Consider the following 15,290-nt stretch of genomic DNA (forward strand, 5'->3'; position numbering starts at 1 on the left):
AACATCCCTACACGTGGTCAACCCAACTGAACTGCTGCGAGATTCGTTTAAAAACTTCAGTCTCAGCAAACCGGACAGGTCTCCAAACCAGATACCCAATTTTTTTAAGTCAGTCACTCCCTTGTCCGAAACAGAGGCATAACCATAGCCTCTGGCAATTGTGGGCTGGGTGGGTGGGGATGTCGTTTCCAGAAAAGATAAGAGGACATTCCACCCCCTGCAAAAAAAATAAAAGATAAAGCAACTATTCTTGCAGCCGATCTGCTATTTGTTCTCTCTGCAGCCGACACAAAGACAAAGCCTTGGGATGTTTGATGCCCGCCGTTCCCTGCAGAGCCACTCTGAGCAGGGCATGTCCCCCCAAAAGCCTCATATCGCTAAATGGGCCTAGAACTGGGAACTCCCTGTGTCCCCTTTAAAACAAAACAGAGTGTGGAGGCCTCTTTATCTACACACTTTGAAGAAATCCGGCCCTTAAACTTCTTACTCTGGATTAGTTCCATTGAGATCAATTGCCCTAATCCAGTCTGACTCTCAGCACATGAAGAGGGACCGCTGCCTACAGTCGCCAGCGCCGGGCAGACAGCTGCCGTTACTGCGCACGCGCCAGAAACCGTACTAGTATTTCCAATAGGCAAAGCAACAGAAAACTACAGTTTTACGTAAGACTCCGATCAAGCCAGAAGGGTGATAAAAAAAAAAAACAAACCAAACCCCACACAAAGGCGCATGCGTCTCCGCTGCCTGACTCTAGGCCAAAAAGAGGTAGTCTGCGCTCTCGCGCTTGCGCAGTTAGGCTGCTCTTGTTTCTGGGTGGGGAAAATTACGCCTGCGCATGGTAGGCGCCTGCCCTTAGGGAGGGGGTCAGCGAGAGAAGGATATGCCGCGCAGGCGCAGTATGGCGGCCTTGTATGTGTGTATGTGAGAGTCTGACGGGTTCAAAATGGCGGCGGCTGCTTCTATGTGAGGGGAAGAGTCTGGGGGTTGTGGGGAGGGATCGGGTGGCGGTGTCGGACGGGCGCCGGTGGGTTGGGGGGCCCAGCTGCGCGGTGCTGGGTCGCAGCTCCTTGGCCCCAAGAGGCGGCGCGGCGGTGCTTGCTGGCCCAGCGCCTTGAGAGGCTGCGGTCGCGTCCCAGGGGGGTGTTAGGGCTTGGGCTCGGGTTCGAGTTCGGGGAGTGCGCGAGGAGCTTCGCGTGGGGCCGGCGTTACTGAGCCCGGGTGGAGCGGGGGGCTGGGCTGGGTGGGAGCATCTGAAGTGAGCCGAGTGGGCTGAGCTGAGGGGTGTGTGGATGCCCTAGAAAGGCAAGTTGTGGGACTGGGAAGGCTGGACATGTAGGTGAGACTGGTCTGGATTTGGGGCACAGGGGTCCAGGACCTGCAGCCCAAGAACAGCGACTGAGAGCTGATTTGTTTCATGACTGGATGGAGGTGGGGGAGACTTTCTGTAAGGGCAGGAGCTGGAGAGAGAGTTGCTTTCCCTCCTGAGGAGTTATGGCTCTGGGTTCCCAACTTGGAGGGTAGGGTGAAGAGAGACTGTAGTTCTCAGGGCAACCCCCTCCCGCCCAAGGCTGGCCTCGCTGAGAGGAGCTGAGGAACTGAGCGCCCTCCAGAGCCTACCTGATGACGCCCCCTTTCCCCCAACAGTGGGATCGGGGTCCCTTCTTTCTGAGGGGCTTATAGCCCATTTTGGATGCTAACGTTCTCCAGCCTTCAGGGTCGAAGAGTAATGCACTTGGGAATTAATTGACTTTCCGGCTTCTCTTTTCTCCTGCCCTAGGAAGGGGCAAAGGAAAACCAGAGACCTGGTAAGATATAGCGATATTTTTATTATTTTGTTTTGCAAACAGTCCTATACAGTATCTCGTTCTTTCCCTCTTGCCCTGTGCGAGCCAGGGTGCCTCATTGCGTTTATGTCACTACAAACAATGAGCGATATTCTAGTGCTTAAAATGCAGACAAAGTTTCTGCTAGCTCTGATTTGTGTCTCTCTTCTGCTGGAATGGAGTTCAACTGGCATGTGGGGTGCCGATCCTCTGCGTTTTACTGACTTTGGGACTTTTGAGGCTGTTTGGAAAGAGAGAGGCACACACAAGGCTGATTTGGAATAGGAGGTGGCAAGTAGGAGCTTCTGAGTTTCACTTACCCCACCCAAAACCCTCCTGCTACTGTATACAGGAAGCCCGCAACTTACGCGCATTTAACTTGTGCACATTCAGCTTTATGCGTGTGGCAAAAATATTAAATAAAAATTAAAAGGGGTCCGGGTTCCAGGAAATTGACTTTGGCAGTCCCACATGTCATTGAACTCAGTGTGTTTTGACTATACTGTACATGATTTTGGCTTTAGGCATAATTCCCAGAATGTAACCCCTCGTAAGTTGCAGGCTTACTGTACTTGAAAATGTAAACAGAGACCATTTAGGCAATTTTGTATTGGCTTGAAATCGAGTTATGTTGTGGTCTGTATCTTATACTACTTGCTTAGCCCATGCAAATGTTAAGCGGGTGCTGAAATGACTGTTTTCTGGTGATTGACTGCTGACCCAGTCTTGTAATGCGTCTACCACTAAAACAGTACCACCATAACTTATATACACCATTTTGGGGTATGCTCAGAATCCATATCATTTCTTTTATTTGCTTGATGCATAAAGTACCTTCACACAGGCTTCTCTAGAATTAAATGTTCCATTCACTAACTTCTCCTTAACTGAGCAATAAAATAGTTGTGACACACATGTCCTGACTGAGATACAGTGGTAGTAAAGATGTGAATGGACAACAGCATATATGATGGCTTGCTGTCATATATTGTGCCTACACTAGCCAATTAAAACATTGTGCTGTTGAACTGCTGTAGTTGGTGTCTGACTGCATTTGGTCAGACTAGATCTAGGTTATGCCATAATCAGTAGCAGAATTCTGCCTCTATAATGGTGGGTAACTCTTACAGTATTCAGATGAACAATGGATTGCGTACTTTTGTCTTCTCCACATAGAGCCAAACTGCAGTTTCAACAAATGCTGAGAGGGGTCCTTGGTTGTGGGATGCAGTAATATACTAAACTGAGCCCTCTGTATTGATTCCATTGTGTTTAATCATGGTATCTCTATTGTTTTGAAACATTTCCTGGGAAAATTCCTATAGGTATTTGCTGACCAAACTGAGCATGTTTGTTCTTTAACTGACTTTCCAATTCATTTAAAAAGCAGACACCACATAGAATACTCTGTCGCCACCTAGCATGTATATTTACTTGGGTACTTGACAAAACTATGAAAGTATTGCTTGATGTTAAAGTGTGGATACTATGAGACTGATTCCATTGTGGAATAGCCATATCACCACTTGGGATTTTTGTTTTATTTGTATTGACCCTAGTTTTAAAAAATGGCCATGGCTTAATCAGGTCCTAAAAATTAAGTCATCCTGTTACTTCATAGTCATTGTTAATTTTCCATTCTTGATTCATGACGTTTCATATTGTTGATAAAACCAAGGCAATAAAGAGTTAAAGTGGAATTTCTAATCTGTTCTACTTCCTTATTCTGGTATCTTTAGGAGGAAGAAGAGGAAGACAGCAGTTCTGATATCTCATTCTCGCTCTCATCAGAAGAGTCTGAGATGGAACCTGAAGAAGAGCGGGTTCGTTATAGCAAAAGGCTGGTCAGTATATACTCTTATTCATAGTGTTTCTACCCATAACTTTTTAGATCCACTCTAACTTAAAGAAACAAAAAAAATTGTAAATAATTGCCCAGTAGTGTTAATAGGCTCATTTTCAAAGTTTGTGATTTAGTAGCCACTTCAAGCTAGTCATAAATTTTAAAATTGTGCTTCCAGAGGAAGAGAAGTGTAGTAAGGCTACTAAAAGTTTCCTACAGTTGAATACAGCAAAGGCTGACTGAAGTGATGATGGTTAGCAAAGCTGGAGGTGACTGAGCAAGAATGTGGACACACATGTTTGGCCTCCATTGTGCTTTCAGTTTTGCAGTCTTGGATTATCACAGGTGTGCTATCTTGAATTTAACACTGTGTCTAGAAGCTCAGCTTGTGGTGGTGTTAGAGTGCTTTAATTGACTACACCTGATGTGAAAGCTTGGGTATTTTGTCCAATTTGGACCTGGTGAGTTGTTCATGTTTGTACCCTTAAGGCTAGTTCACCATAATGTATTTTGTGGAGCTTACCTTGAGGATGAGTCAGAAGCTTCTCAAATGGTATACTGTGCTGCAGCTCATTTGCTGAGAAGAGGTTTTATAGAGCATAGTATACCTAATGCTTCAGTGCTTGTTACTGCAGAATCTATTAGTGTCCAACATACCATATGAGGGGTTTTGTGTGATCAGTTTCAGTTGTGAGAGCCTGAACGTGTTTGAAGCAGTGCATCCAAACAGGGCTGGTTACTGAAGTGCAGTCACCTGATCAGCAGGAGTTCAAAGCAGGGCCCTTCACAAGGCCCTTGCAAAGAGCTCTGTGTTGTGCTGTGAAGTACTGATCAGTTGACCAGCAGTGCTCCAGAAGCAATTGTGAAGGATTACTGGCAGGTGGACATCCTCACCCACCTGTCAAATTTGGATTGTGGGGGTGGAGGTAAGGATCTGGCCTGTCAGCTGGTTCCAGTCCCCCACACCTGCGTTGTTATGTGATATGGTGCTGCCCGGCTGCTTGAAGGTGGTGGTGGTGTGGTCTTTACTGAAAAATCTTGCCTTGGATCCAATGGTATGTTGGATCCAATGGTATGTGGCAACTTGGGCCTAATTGCAAATACCCTATTTCAGAGGAAGGTGCTTGCTTGAGAGGGTAGTAGTGGTTTAAATACAGGTGTTTCTGTGTGAAATATATTTAGCCTTACCAGTCTGGGTTCCAACCTGGCTTAGGGACTGAGTTGGCCTTAACTGCACTGATGGGTGACCTTTATAAGGTGAGGGAAAGGAGGGTTGCAACCCAGTTAATCTTTCTTGATCTCAACAGCTTTTGATATTAAGCTTAGTATCCTTCTGGATCAGCTCTATGGTTTGGGGGTTGGAGGTGTTGTTCAGCATATCTTCCCAGCTTGATTGCAGAGTAGTACTGGGTGACTGTGTCTGCCCCCTAGCAGTTATTCTCTTGGATACCACTGTGCAGTACTTTGTCCTCAATGCTATTTAACATCTAAGTAAAGTCATTGGGATTTAGAGCACAATCTCTTCAGTATTATTATATTTATTATTATCATTATCATTATTATCATTAATTATTAAATTTATATACTACCCTTTATCAAAAGGTCCCAGGGCAGTGTACAACATTACAAATCTATTTTATGGACCATAAGATTGAAAACATAAAACAAATCATAGTTATAGGCAGCATAATAATAAAATAATAATAACAGTCCCTCTGTCTCCACAACTTTAACAGGCTGTAGATTATTTAATGGCCTAAGGTCTTGGTAAAGACGAATGTTTTAGGCTCGCACCTAAAGACATGTAGTGATAACACCAGGTGAGCCATTCTGGGGAGAGCATTCCACAGATGGGGAGCCATCACAGAAAAGGTCAGTTCTTGTATTGTCATCCTCCAAACCTCTCGTGGAGAGGGGCATAGAGAAGGGCCTCTGATGACAAATTCAGAGTCCAGATCAATTCACATGGGGAAAGGTGGTCCTTAAGATACACTCAACGACTGATTTAGGTATGTCCAAATGATGCATGATTGTACACAGAACTTGGAAGTAGCCCCCAAATGTCATAAAGATGACACAAAAAGGGGCAGGGTGGAACAGATTTACACATGTTCCGGTGTATGCAGGGGTCTGGAATGGTAACCCCCATGCAAAATGAGGGTTGCCTGTATTGCAGTCTTGAGCTGTGTAAGGCTCATGACAATTGACTCTCCTCCTCTCTTACATCTTAATCTGGTGGCAAGTTCTGAGCTGATATCTAAATGCAGTTGTGTGCTGAATGGATGCCAGTAGACCTTGACTGAATCCTGACAAGGTTATGGATGTTTCCCTCCCTTTGAAGATTTGTAGTCTGGAGATACTCATTGATTCCTCTTTTCACAAGAATCCTCATTGGCTAAGAGTACATTCTACCAGCTTTGGTAGGCTAGATAAGGACGTCCCTGTTAGGGGTTATAGGTTCACATTGGTCCAAGCATGCATTGGTAACCTTGGTTATTTGTTATTGTAATGCACTCTATGCAGGGTTGCACCATACCAAACTCTACATAATCTGTTACTTCAAGAACATGGGATGACCGTCCCCATGCAGTAGAAATAGGAAGGAAGAAGTGTAAATGGAGAATAATTAAATTGGAAGTACTTGGTGCTTGGCTGAAACCAATGCATCATAGTTATTATTGAAATTACAGAACTGGAATTTGACCTAATTACTTCTGAGAGATATTCAAAGACACTCTTAGTTTACTGATGTGTAACGTATTTAAGTCTGTCTTGGTTGTTTAAGCTTACAAATGTAATCGGGCATTTTGTTTCTTGGCATCTTTCATTGTTTGTGTATAGGCAAATTATATTACCTTCAACACCCATGTTTGGGATTATGATATGTGTGTGGTGGTGGGAAACTATATGTGCTCAGTCTTTATGGGTTTGTAAAGCTGGGTTTGTATAGGCTGGAGGAGTGGAATTAAGAGATGGACGTGTTAATTGTACAAGTTATGGGAGGTGGGTTCATATTAGGAAAGAAGAAATGAGAATAAGGTCTGGTAGCAAACATTTCCTTTTTAAAAAAAGAGTGGACGGGATGGCTGTCCAGCAGTTTTGAAACATTCTAACTTCAGGGAATCCTTTCTATATTGGTTTGTCTGCTGAGGTGTCCTGTAGCAATGCCACAAAGCATATGCATGGCAAAGGACTCCTGAATATGTTTAGTGCGCTCTGAATATGTTTAGTGTGCTCAGCTTAGTTCACTTGATATACTGGTTTCTCCTGTTAGCCCTAGTGGTCAAGCCACACCAATTGTACTGTGGAATGAATTTGACATTGCTGTATAAACCTGCAACATGGCATTAAAGAAGTACATTGATAGTTCTGAGCAAGCTTTTCTTTTGGTGAGTGTTGTCCTTTGGTAATCTAGTTGTCCTTTAGTAAGAATCCTTAGCATGTATCTAGGAACTACAAGATTTCATAGGATTGCATTTGAAAACCATTCAAGAAAGTATTGTGGTAAAATAAGAAAAAGGAAATTAAGTTGCCCTGAACCTTCAGGATAGGCTAGAGAAAGCAAATTAAAATATATTGATCGTATCTGTCAAAATACTTGTATCTGTAGACGATTGATGGGATTAGATTTTATACTTGTTGTTGACGAGTTTTCCATATAACTTTCAAGAAGGGTTTATTTCAGTATTCAGTTGTGCCTGAAACTAAAAACTGTCTTCCACAAATACCAAGTGGAGCTATCCTTTTGTGTGTGATTAGGAATATTGTTAAGTGGTTAGCCAGCAGAAATAAAATTGTTGTAAAGGACATAGTTGAACTATTGTAAAGTTGAGGTTCATTTGTTGAGGCCTTTGTAACTGTAGCTAGCTGATGGTTTCAAATATGTAGATAAATTTTGAGTTTCTGCAAACTTGGACTCTCATTTTTAATACTTACCTGCTTTCAAATAGAAATGTATGTACCTAGTTAGCTACATACAATAATGTTGTGCCTAGCTCTTCAGATAATACAGTGGCACCTCGTATTACATACCGTCCCCCTTACGAATGCTGCGGGTTACGCACGCTGCTAACCTGGAGGTAGATGCCCCTTGTTGCGACCTTTGCCCCAGGATGTGAGAGGAAGTCGCGCTCCGGCCTTGGAACCAATTTTGTTTTGAGTATGTGAAATTGGTTTTTATATGGAATGGATTATAGTATTCTTACTAAATGTCTCTACTTGTTTTTCTGGTCAGGTGTCCATGCCTCCCCACCAACCTTGTGATTTTTCTTCCCCTGCCCCCCTCCCCCCAAAAGCTCTTGCTTTTTATCTCTCCAAACCAGGTTAAGGATATATTTGGCCCATGGACCATATCTGACCCAACACAGTTCCTAACAGTGATGCCGTTTTCTATAAACAACACCCATCTGCCATTGAATGTGGCATCAGTTATGGGGCAGGTAGAGATGCAGCTGGACTAGCATAGCTGATGTCTGCAGAAAGCAGCTTTGACAGGTCAATTCTCAATGCATGGGAAGCACTGCACAAAACACTTTGCAAGCTTTGTGCTCAATGGATCCCAAGTGCTTGCCAACCAGCTGGCTGTTGGGTGTTTGGGAAGCACTATGTGAGGTTGGGGGACAACCCACCTATCAACCACTTGGTTTCACAATGGGTTGTCCTGTTGACATGTCAAAGTTGGCCCAAAAGGCTCTAGCTTGCTGGATCAAAAAGGTTCCCCTCCCCTACTCCAAATTCTCTGAACTGCTACCAAACATATTCTCTTGAATCTTTGGGACTGCAAAAGTATAACATTATATATGTGCTTTTTATTGGACCAACATGGCTGGCTATCTATGTTTCACCTGAAAAAGGGTAATTACAACTTTCAAACTGGCCAATTTGACTGGAATTGTAGACTAAGAGATAAAATTGTGCAAGTAAAAGAAAGAAAGATAAAGAATGTATTTATTTTTTCCAACAATATATGCATAAGAGATATAAATGAAGTTACTAGAATGCAGTAATAATGGACACAACCATATAGAGTGATGTCTGAACTTCAACTTCATGTGACCAGCAATAATACTGAAGGCCAGACACATTTCAATCCACAAGGGGTCTTTCTTAATGGTCAATAAATGTATAAATTTCAGTGTTGTCACTAGAAAGAAATCATATGGCTGATTTATATAAACAGCTGACCTACCTCATCCTTAGAATTTTTATACAATTAAGTCGCAAGCTGTATAGCAGGGATGTCTAACCAGTTGACCACCGGGTAGGTTTGGGTTGACCATGGGCGATTTTTTCTCTTATCCCCCAAAAGTAAACTCAATATTCTGAGTTTCAAGATGGCGCCGAGGTAAGACGCTCTTATCGGAGCTCAAAGAGATCTTTTAACTAAATGTTGCCGGCTCTCCTCCCTTTTGGATTCTATTTCCTTTCACTATTTCGCTGTGCGTTTGAACATTTTATCTTATCTTATCCTCCTCGGTGCCGGGACTTAATGAAGTTAAAGAAGTTTTAACGAAGGCTCTCAGACATTCCCTCTCGAGCACTAAGGCACTCCCTCCCAGTTACTCGTTACTTACCTCGCAGCAGTCCAGCTAGGACCGAATGAGAATTGAACGAGATTGTGACCAGAGAACTTTAGCACTTTATCATTCTATTTAGAAGTCTGATCTCATTGATTTAAGAATCTAGTAATGAGAAGAGGCAAAAGACCCAGGTGCCTTGATATAGAAACTGACACAGAGCCCTCTGGTTTTAAACAGAGTAATCTAGATAATTACCTGCTACCTCAAAAACAGCACGTATCTCCTCCCAAAACCTTCCTCAACTCCTTACATGGAAAGACAATTGAAGAGATATCCCTAGGAGTAAATGAGGACAAGGCTACTACTCCCATAACCGAGGCACAAGCACTAATTGATAGAAAGGTGGAGCTGCTGGAGGAATGCTGCCTATTGACTGCTCAAACAGTTCAAAAAATCTTTGAACAATTACAAAACATCTCCAAGAAGCTGGATAACCCAGATGAAAGGAGGCAACTCACTCCCTTTTTGCCATCCTTAACAACCCCTGGAAATAAACAGAACAAATACAAATTTATACCTCTAAATCAGTCAAAAATCAGAGGAAGCCCCCCTCACTCAATCAACCTGATACTGAGGCCATGTGAGATTGTTCTCCACATTTTTCCATATAGAGGACCCCTACCTTACTGGGAGTCATCTTTCTGGGCCAGACACCATCTAAATCTGCTCCTTGGTTCTGAGGGCGGAAGCATTGACTTAAAAGCAGTCAAGAGGCTCACTAACGACGGATATTCCAAAAAAGTACTACTAAGATTTGGTAGTCATAGAATCCCAACTAAAATCTTAAGGGTAAAGGCTCATTTAGCCCAGAAAGGAATTTTTCCGCGCCGACATTTTGAAGATATATCACCCAGACCATTGTTTGCATCTAAAAGACAGAATAAGATGAACAAGGCCATTCCACCAGAAGCCGACATCTCCCCTACCCCCGTGGAAGAACCCAGTAGATGGGAGAAACCGCAGTCAGCTACCCGGAAAATTACGCAAGAAAAATCCAAGCTCCCAAACCATGCGACTGTAGCATCAAATAACAACCTCGCCTTTGACACAATAGACTGGACAGTCCCAGAAGAAGAAGATCTGCTGAGTAATTTTGCCAAGCTACCAGATAAAGAACAAATAAACATACTCAGTAAATTGACGAAACTACAGGCCAGATTGACCGAAATTCACCGACAAGGTCAACAAAATGCAGTAGATACAATACACAATCAAACTTTACACTTGCCAGCCTTTTCCCCAAAATGCATAGTCAAAAAGAGAGCTGCAAATGGAACTTTCAAATGTATAGATGCAGAGCTACAAATCCAGCCGCCTTTAGAATATGAAACGGCAAGGAAAAACTCCAGTAATGAGACTACAAACTCCTGGCTGAGATATCAAATACTAGCTCCAACCGAAATAGGTACCCCTTATTTAAGTACCACAAAGGACTCTAACTTTGCCGAACAAAAGATGACCTCCAACAGACCTGACACACCGAGCTCAACACCTAATGAGGCCAAAGAAATGGAAGTAGAGACTAAAAATAGTCCTACTGTCCATAATAGCCCACCAACCACAGAAATCTCTCAGGAACAAGGAACAGTTAAGGAAGAAAATCAAGAAAGGGAGGAAATTCTAATTTCCCGCACTTTAAAAAAGAATCTAAAAGATCCACCATTACGTCCCCCACCGAAAGCAGCGACAAATGGCTGTATCTGCACAAGAAAAAATTCCTCGCTGGACTTAATGACAGAACTAGAATGACTAAATGCTGTCAACCAGCCACCAACCCAAAAACGGATCCTACGCCTGTTGTCCTGGAATATCGCAGGGTGGGGAAACAAAGACGGAGACCCAGACCTAATGAACTTCTTTAAGGATTTTGAACTAATACTCCTACAAGAAACATGGTCAACTAGAGATATTAAAATTAACGGATTCATCTCCTATACGAAACCCGCATTGAAAACAAACACGAAGGGCCGGCCGAAAGCAGGGTTCTGTTGTATGATCAAAGACAACTTAGGGTTTGAAATCAAGCAACTAGAAATATGTTTACCACTTGCACAAGCTCTACTTTTAACCCAAAAAAAAGACTCTTTGCTACTTGTAAATGTCTATATCCCCCCAACCAAAAACAACATCAGTAGTGAAAATTGGTCACAACTAACCTTTTATATAGAAAATCTGTCCGATAAATACCCAAATGCCTCACTGATAATAGCAGGTGATTTTAATGCCAGAGTGGGAACCAACAATGAACAACTATGTAGCAAACTAAATTGGAATACTGATAATGATATCGCACATGCCCTGAAAATAGGACGATTCTCCAGAGACAGGGTTGTTAACAACGAAGGCTTACGCCTACTTGAATTATGTAACAACTTTAATTTGCAGATTGTGAACGGTTCAACAAATGGCGATAGAAGCGGGGAGTTTACATACTTCTCCCCCCGAGGATGCAGTGTCATCGACTATATTCTTGTCCCTTATAATATTATAAATTCGATCATGGACCTCAAAATTGGAACGCGCACTGAAAGCGATCATCAGCCATTATTGCTGTCTATTAGCTTAAAGGACGAAACCAAAATAACTAAGCACAATATCATAGAACCTTCTCAATACAAACAAATGACCCAATTAAAATGGTCCCAGGAAATGAGTGCAGAAGTGGGGCATAAACTTACAGCTAACCTGAGAAAACAAGTATTACTCAACTTAAAGACCACTAATTCCTACTGTGATATTCCTAAAATTTATAATGAAATCTTCCAAATGCTTGTAGAGCTTAGTACTCCACCTAAAGTTTGGGAACTTAAATATAGCGCTAGCCCTTGGTTTGATGATGAATGTTTCCAGCTAAAAAGAAAACTGCGCCAAACATTTAAAAATAATCGCACTAAACTAGAGCCCTCTTATCTTGATGAAAAAAGAAAATACCATTATATTCTGGCCGAAAAGAAACAGAAATACGCAACCCAAAAATGGCTACAATTATTTGACTCAATTCAGAGTAAAAACAACAAAGCGTTCTGGAGCCTAGTGTACGGAGGACTGAAAGCCGAAAATCAACTAACTCTGCCACCAATTGCAGAATCCAAATGGTCCCAATACTTTACATCTGTATTTAACAATCTACACGGTGAACTTAAAGGAAATGAAACCATTAAAAATAAAATTAATAAACTCCAGGAGTGGCCAAGGGTAGAGGAAGAGGAAATTAGAGAGATAGTTAAAAACTTCAAATCGGGGAAATCTCCTGGGCCAGACGGTCTACCAATAGAACTATTTAAGACCTATATAGATTGGTGGGCAGAACCCTTAGCTCAATTGTTTACTCTTATAGATAAATATGGGACCATACCTGAGATATGGTTAAGATCAATAATTATTCCAATCTTTAAAAATGGCGACCCAAAAGAACCAAGGAATTATAGACCGATAAGCCTACTATCAGTGATAGGGAAAATCTACGCTAAGCACCTCTTATCTAAACTTCTTACCTGGATGAAAAATCTAAATTTACCAGGGAAAGAACAAATAGGTTTCTCCAAAGGTTGCTCTACTCTAGACCACTGTCTTACACTTATGCATCTGGTTGAAAAATACAGATCCCAAAGGCAATCTAAGATATACGCTGCTTTTGTAGATTTTCGTGGTGCATTCGACTCAATTGACCGCCCAAAGTTGTGGAGGAAACTCACAGAATTAAAAATTGATCAGCGCTTATTGATTCTAATGCAAAATCTACATTCTTCCAATACCTGTCAAGTCAAACTTAACACCAAAGGTCACCTCTCCTCAGACATCCCAAACTCGAAAGGGGTAAAACAAGGGTGTATTCTTGCCCCCTTTCTATTTAATTTATTTTTATCAGACTTGCCAGATTACCTTCAAAAAATAGAATCACATGCCCCTAAACTCAATCAGAAACCAGTTCCTCTCTTATTATACGCAGACGATGCTGTCTTACTATCACTAACGAGCTTGGGTCTGAAACGTCTTATATCTTCACTGATCCTTTACTGCGAATGTAACAAACTCTCTATAAATTATGAGAAGACAAAAATTTTGGTCTTCTCGAATGGTTGGAAATTAGAGAAATGGAAAATAAGAGGGCAAGAAATCCAACAAGTGAAAATCCATAGATATCTGGGAATCTTATTCCAGAGCAACTTAGGGTGGGCAACCCATCGCACAAATGCCATAAAACAGGCAAAGTGCATCTCATCAGCAGTTGCCCGTTTTTATTATCAGAAAGGTAATCAATTTATTCCTGCGGCCAATCAGATATTTCAAGCAAAAGTGCAATCCCAGATATTCTATGGTATCCCGCTATGGGTCCAAGCATATAACAGTGATATAAAAAAGATTCACTCCAGCTTTTTGAGACGTATTCTTGGACTCCCTCTTATGATCAAATATGAAACAATGTGTGCAGAAATAGGCATACACACAATGGAATACTGGGCATGGTCCACCTCAATAAAGTATTGGTTACGCTGCCATTTTCGCTGCCCTCCATCAAGTCTGCTCGCTGATTTGCTCAAAGACCCTTATAAATCAAGATGGTATCAGCACCTTGAAAAAAAAATTGAATCTTTAGGCATCGAGCTGGAGCTCCTGTACAATTCTAATGAGCAATATATTCTCCATAATATCCTAACTAGACTAAAGGATGTCGAGAGACAAAATATTATGGCAGCTGTAAACAAAATTTGCTCCCCCAGATTCTACGATTTAAATATCTCAGATTGCAGAGCCAATTACGTCTCTAAACTAATAATCCCAGCCCAACGTAGGGCTTTTATGCTGGCCCGTTTGAATGTTTTTCCCTCAGCATTTGTCTGGGGAAGATATCAAAACATTCCCAGAAGCAAGAGATTCTGCAGATGTTCTATGAATGTCCCGGACACTGTAGAGCATATCCTCTTTCATTGCCCATTGTACAGTACGCTCCGTCAACGCGTGCTGTCCCCCCTTTCGGGTGGTCTGGAACCCCAGCAAGCTGAATGTGTGGGACTCTACCTATCCGACGCTGACCAAAGGGTAACGGCGGGGGTAGCCGAGTTTTTGGCAGCAGTCCTCCAAGGAGCAGGTTAACAAGGAAAACCACTGATTCTATATGTATATATTTATATTTGTATGTAGCCAACTCCTGCCTTTTTATATATATCTCAAGGCTTTTATATGTTATTTTCCTTTTATGGTTTTACCTGCATAATGCCTAATAAAGGTTTGATAAGTAGTAGTAGTAGTAACTCAATATTTTTAACTTGCCCCTCTAAAAAAAGGCTAATAACTTTTACTTTCCTCCCTTAAAAAGCTCAACCATTTTGACTTTCCTCCCCCCAAAAATCTCAACAACTTTGACCTGAACCCCCCAAAAAGGGGTAGATCACTGCCAGTTTTTTATTTTGTGAGTAGATCGCAGTCTCTTGGGAGTTGGATGTCCCTGCTGCATCTTCTTCTTCTTTGATGATCAGTCGTAGCCGAGTAAGATTGTCTTCCATAAACACAGTTTGAACAATGAGTTCGTAAGTGACTGTTGAGGCCGATTCTGGATCCACACATCCTTCCACAGTGGGGACATTGGTTTCTGGGCGGGAGTTGATCACGGTGTGGATTTGCCAAGCATGCTTTCCTCTTAGCACATTTCTCCCTTGTGTCCTGAGTTCGAGTGTCTTCAAACCCCATGACACCTTTGGTAAAGGCTGTTCTCCAACTGGAGCGCTCGCAGGCCAGTGTTTCCCATTTGTCAGTGTTTATACTACATTTTTTTAGATTTGTCTTGAAACAGTCTTTAAACCTCTGTTGACTACCAGTATTACGCTTTTACATTTTTAAGTTCGGAATAGAGTAGTTGCTTTGGAAGACGATCATCAGGCATCTGCACAACATGACCACTCCAACGAAGTTGATGTTGAAGAATCATTGCTTCAACACTGGTGATATTTACTTCTTCCAGTACACTGATATTAGTTCGCCTGTCTTCCCAAGTGATGTGTAAAAATTTTTGGAGACACTGTTGATGGAATCTTTCGAGGAGTTGGA

The 15,290-nt window shown here is 42.1% G+C and overlaps 1 protein-coding gene across 3 annotated transcripts in view; it reads left to right on the forward strand.

The window, feature by feature from the left end:
• Positions 1–861: 861 nt before the first annotated feature.
• The window catches only part of KDM2A (lysine demethylase 2A), a 58,422-nt gene continuing 43,993 nt past the window's right edge, over positions 862–15,290 (forward strand). Inside the window, exons 1-3 of one of the 3 annotated variants that reach the window (XM_079973252.1) lie at positions 862–963; positions 1,778–1,805; positions 3,563–3,667. In XM_079973252.1, the coding sequence (XP_079829378.1) occupies positions 944–963; positions 1,778–1,805; positions 3,563–3,667 (153 nt within the window). In that variant the 5' untranslated portion in view covers positions 862–943. The remainder of the gene's footprint in view (positions 964–1,777; positions 1,806–3,562; positions 3,668–15,290) is intronic. The other 2 variants (XM_079973250.1, XM_079973251.1) reach the window with 2 other exon arrangements.

Source organism: Podarcis cretensis (genome assembly GCF_951804945.1).
Source record: "Podarcis cretensis genome assembly, chromosome: 1".
NCBI lineage: Eukaryota > Metazoa > Chordata > Lepidosauria > Squamata > Lacertidae > Podarcis > Podarcis cretensis.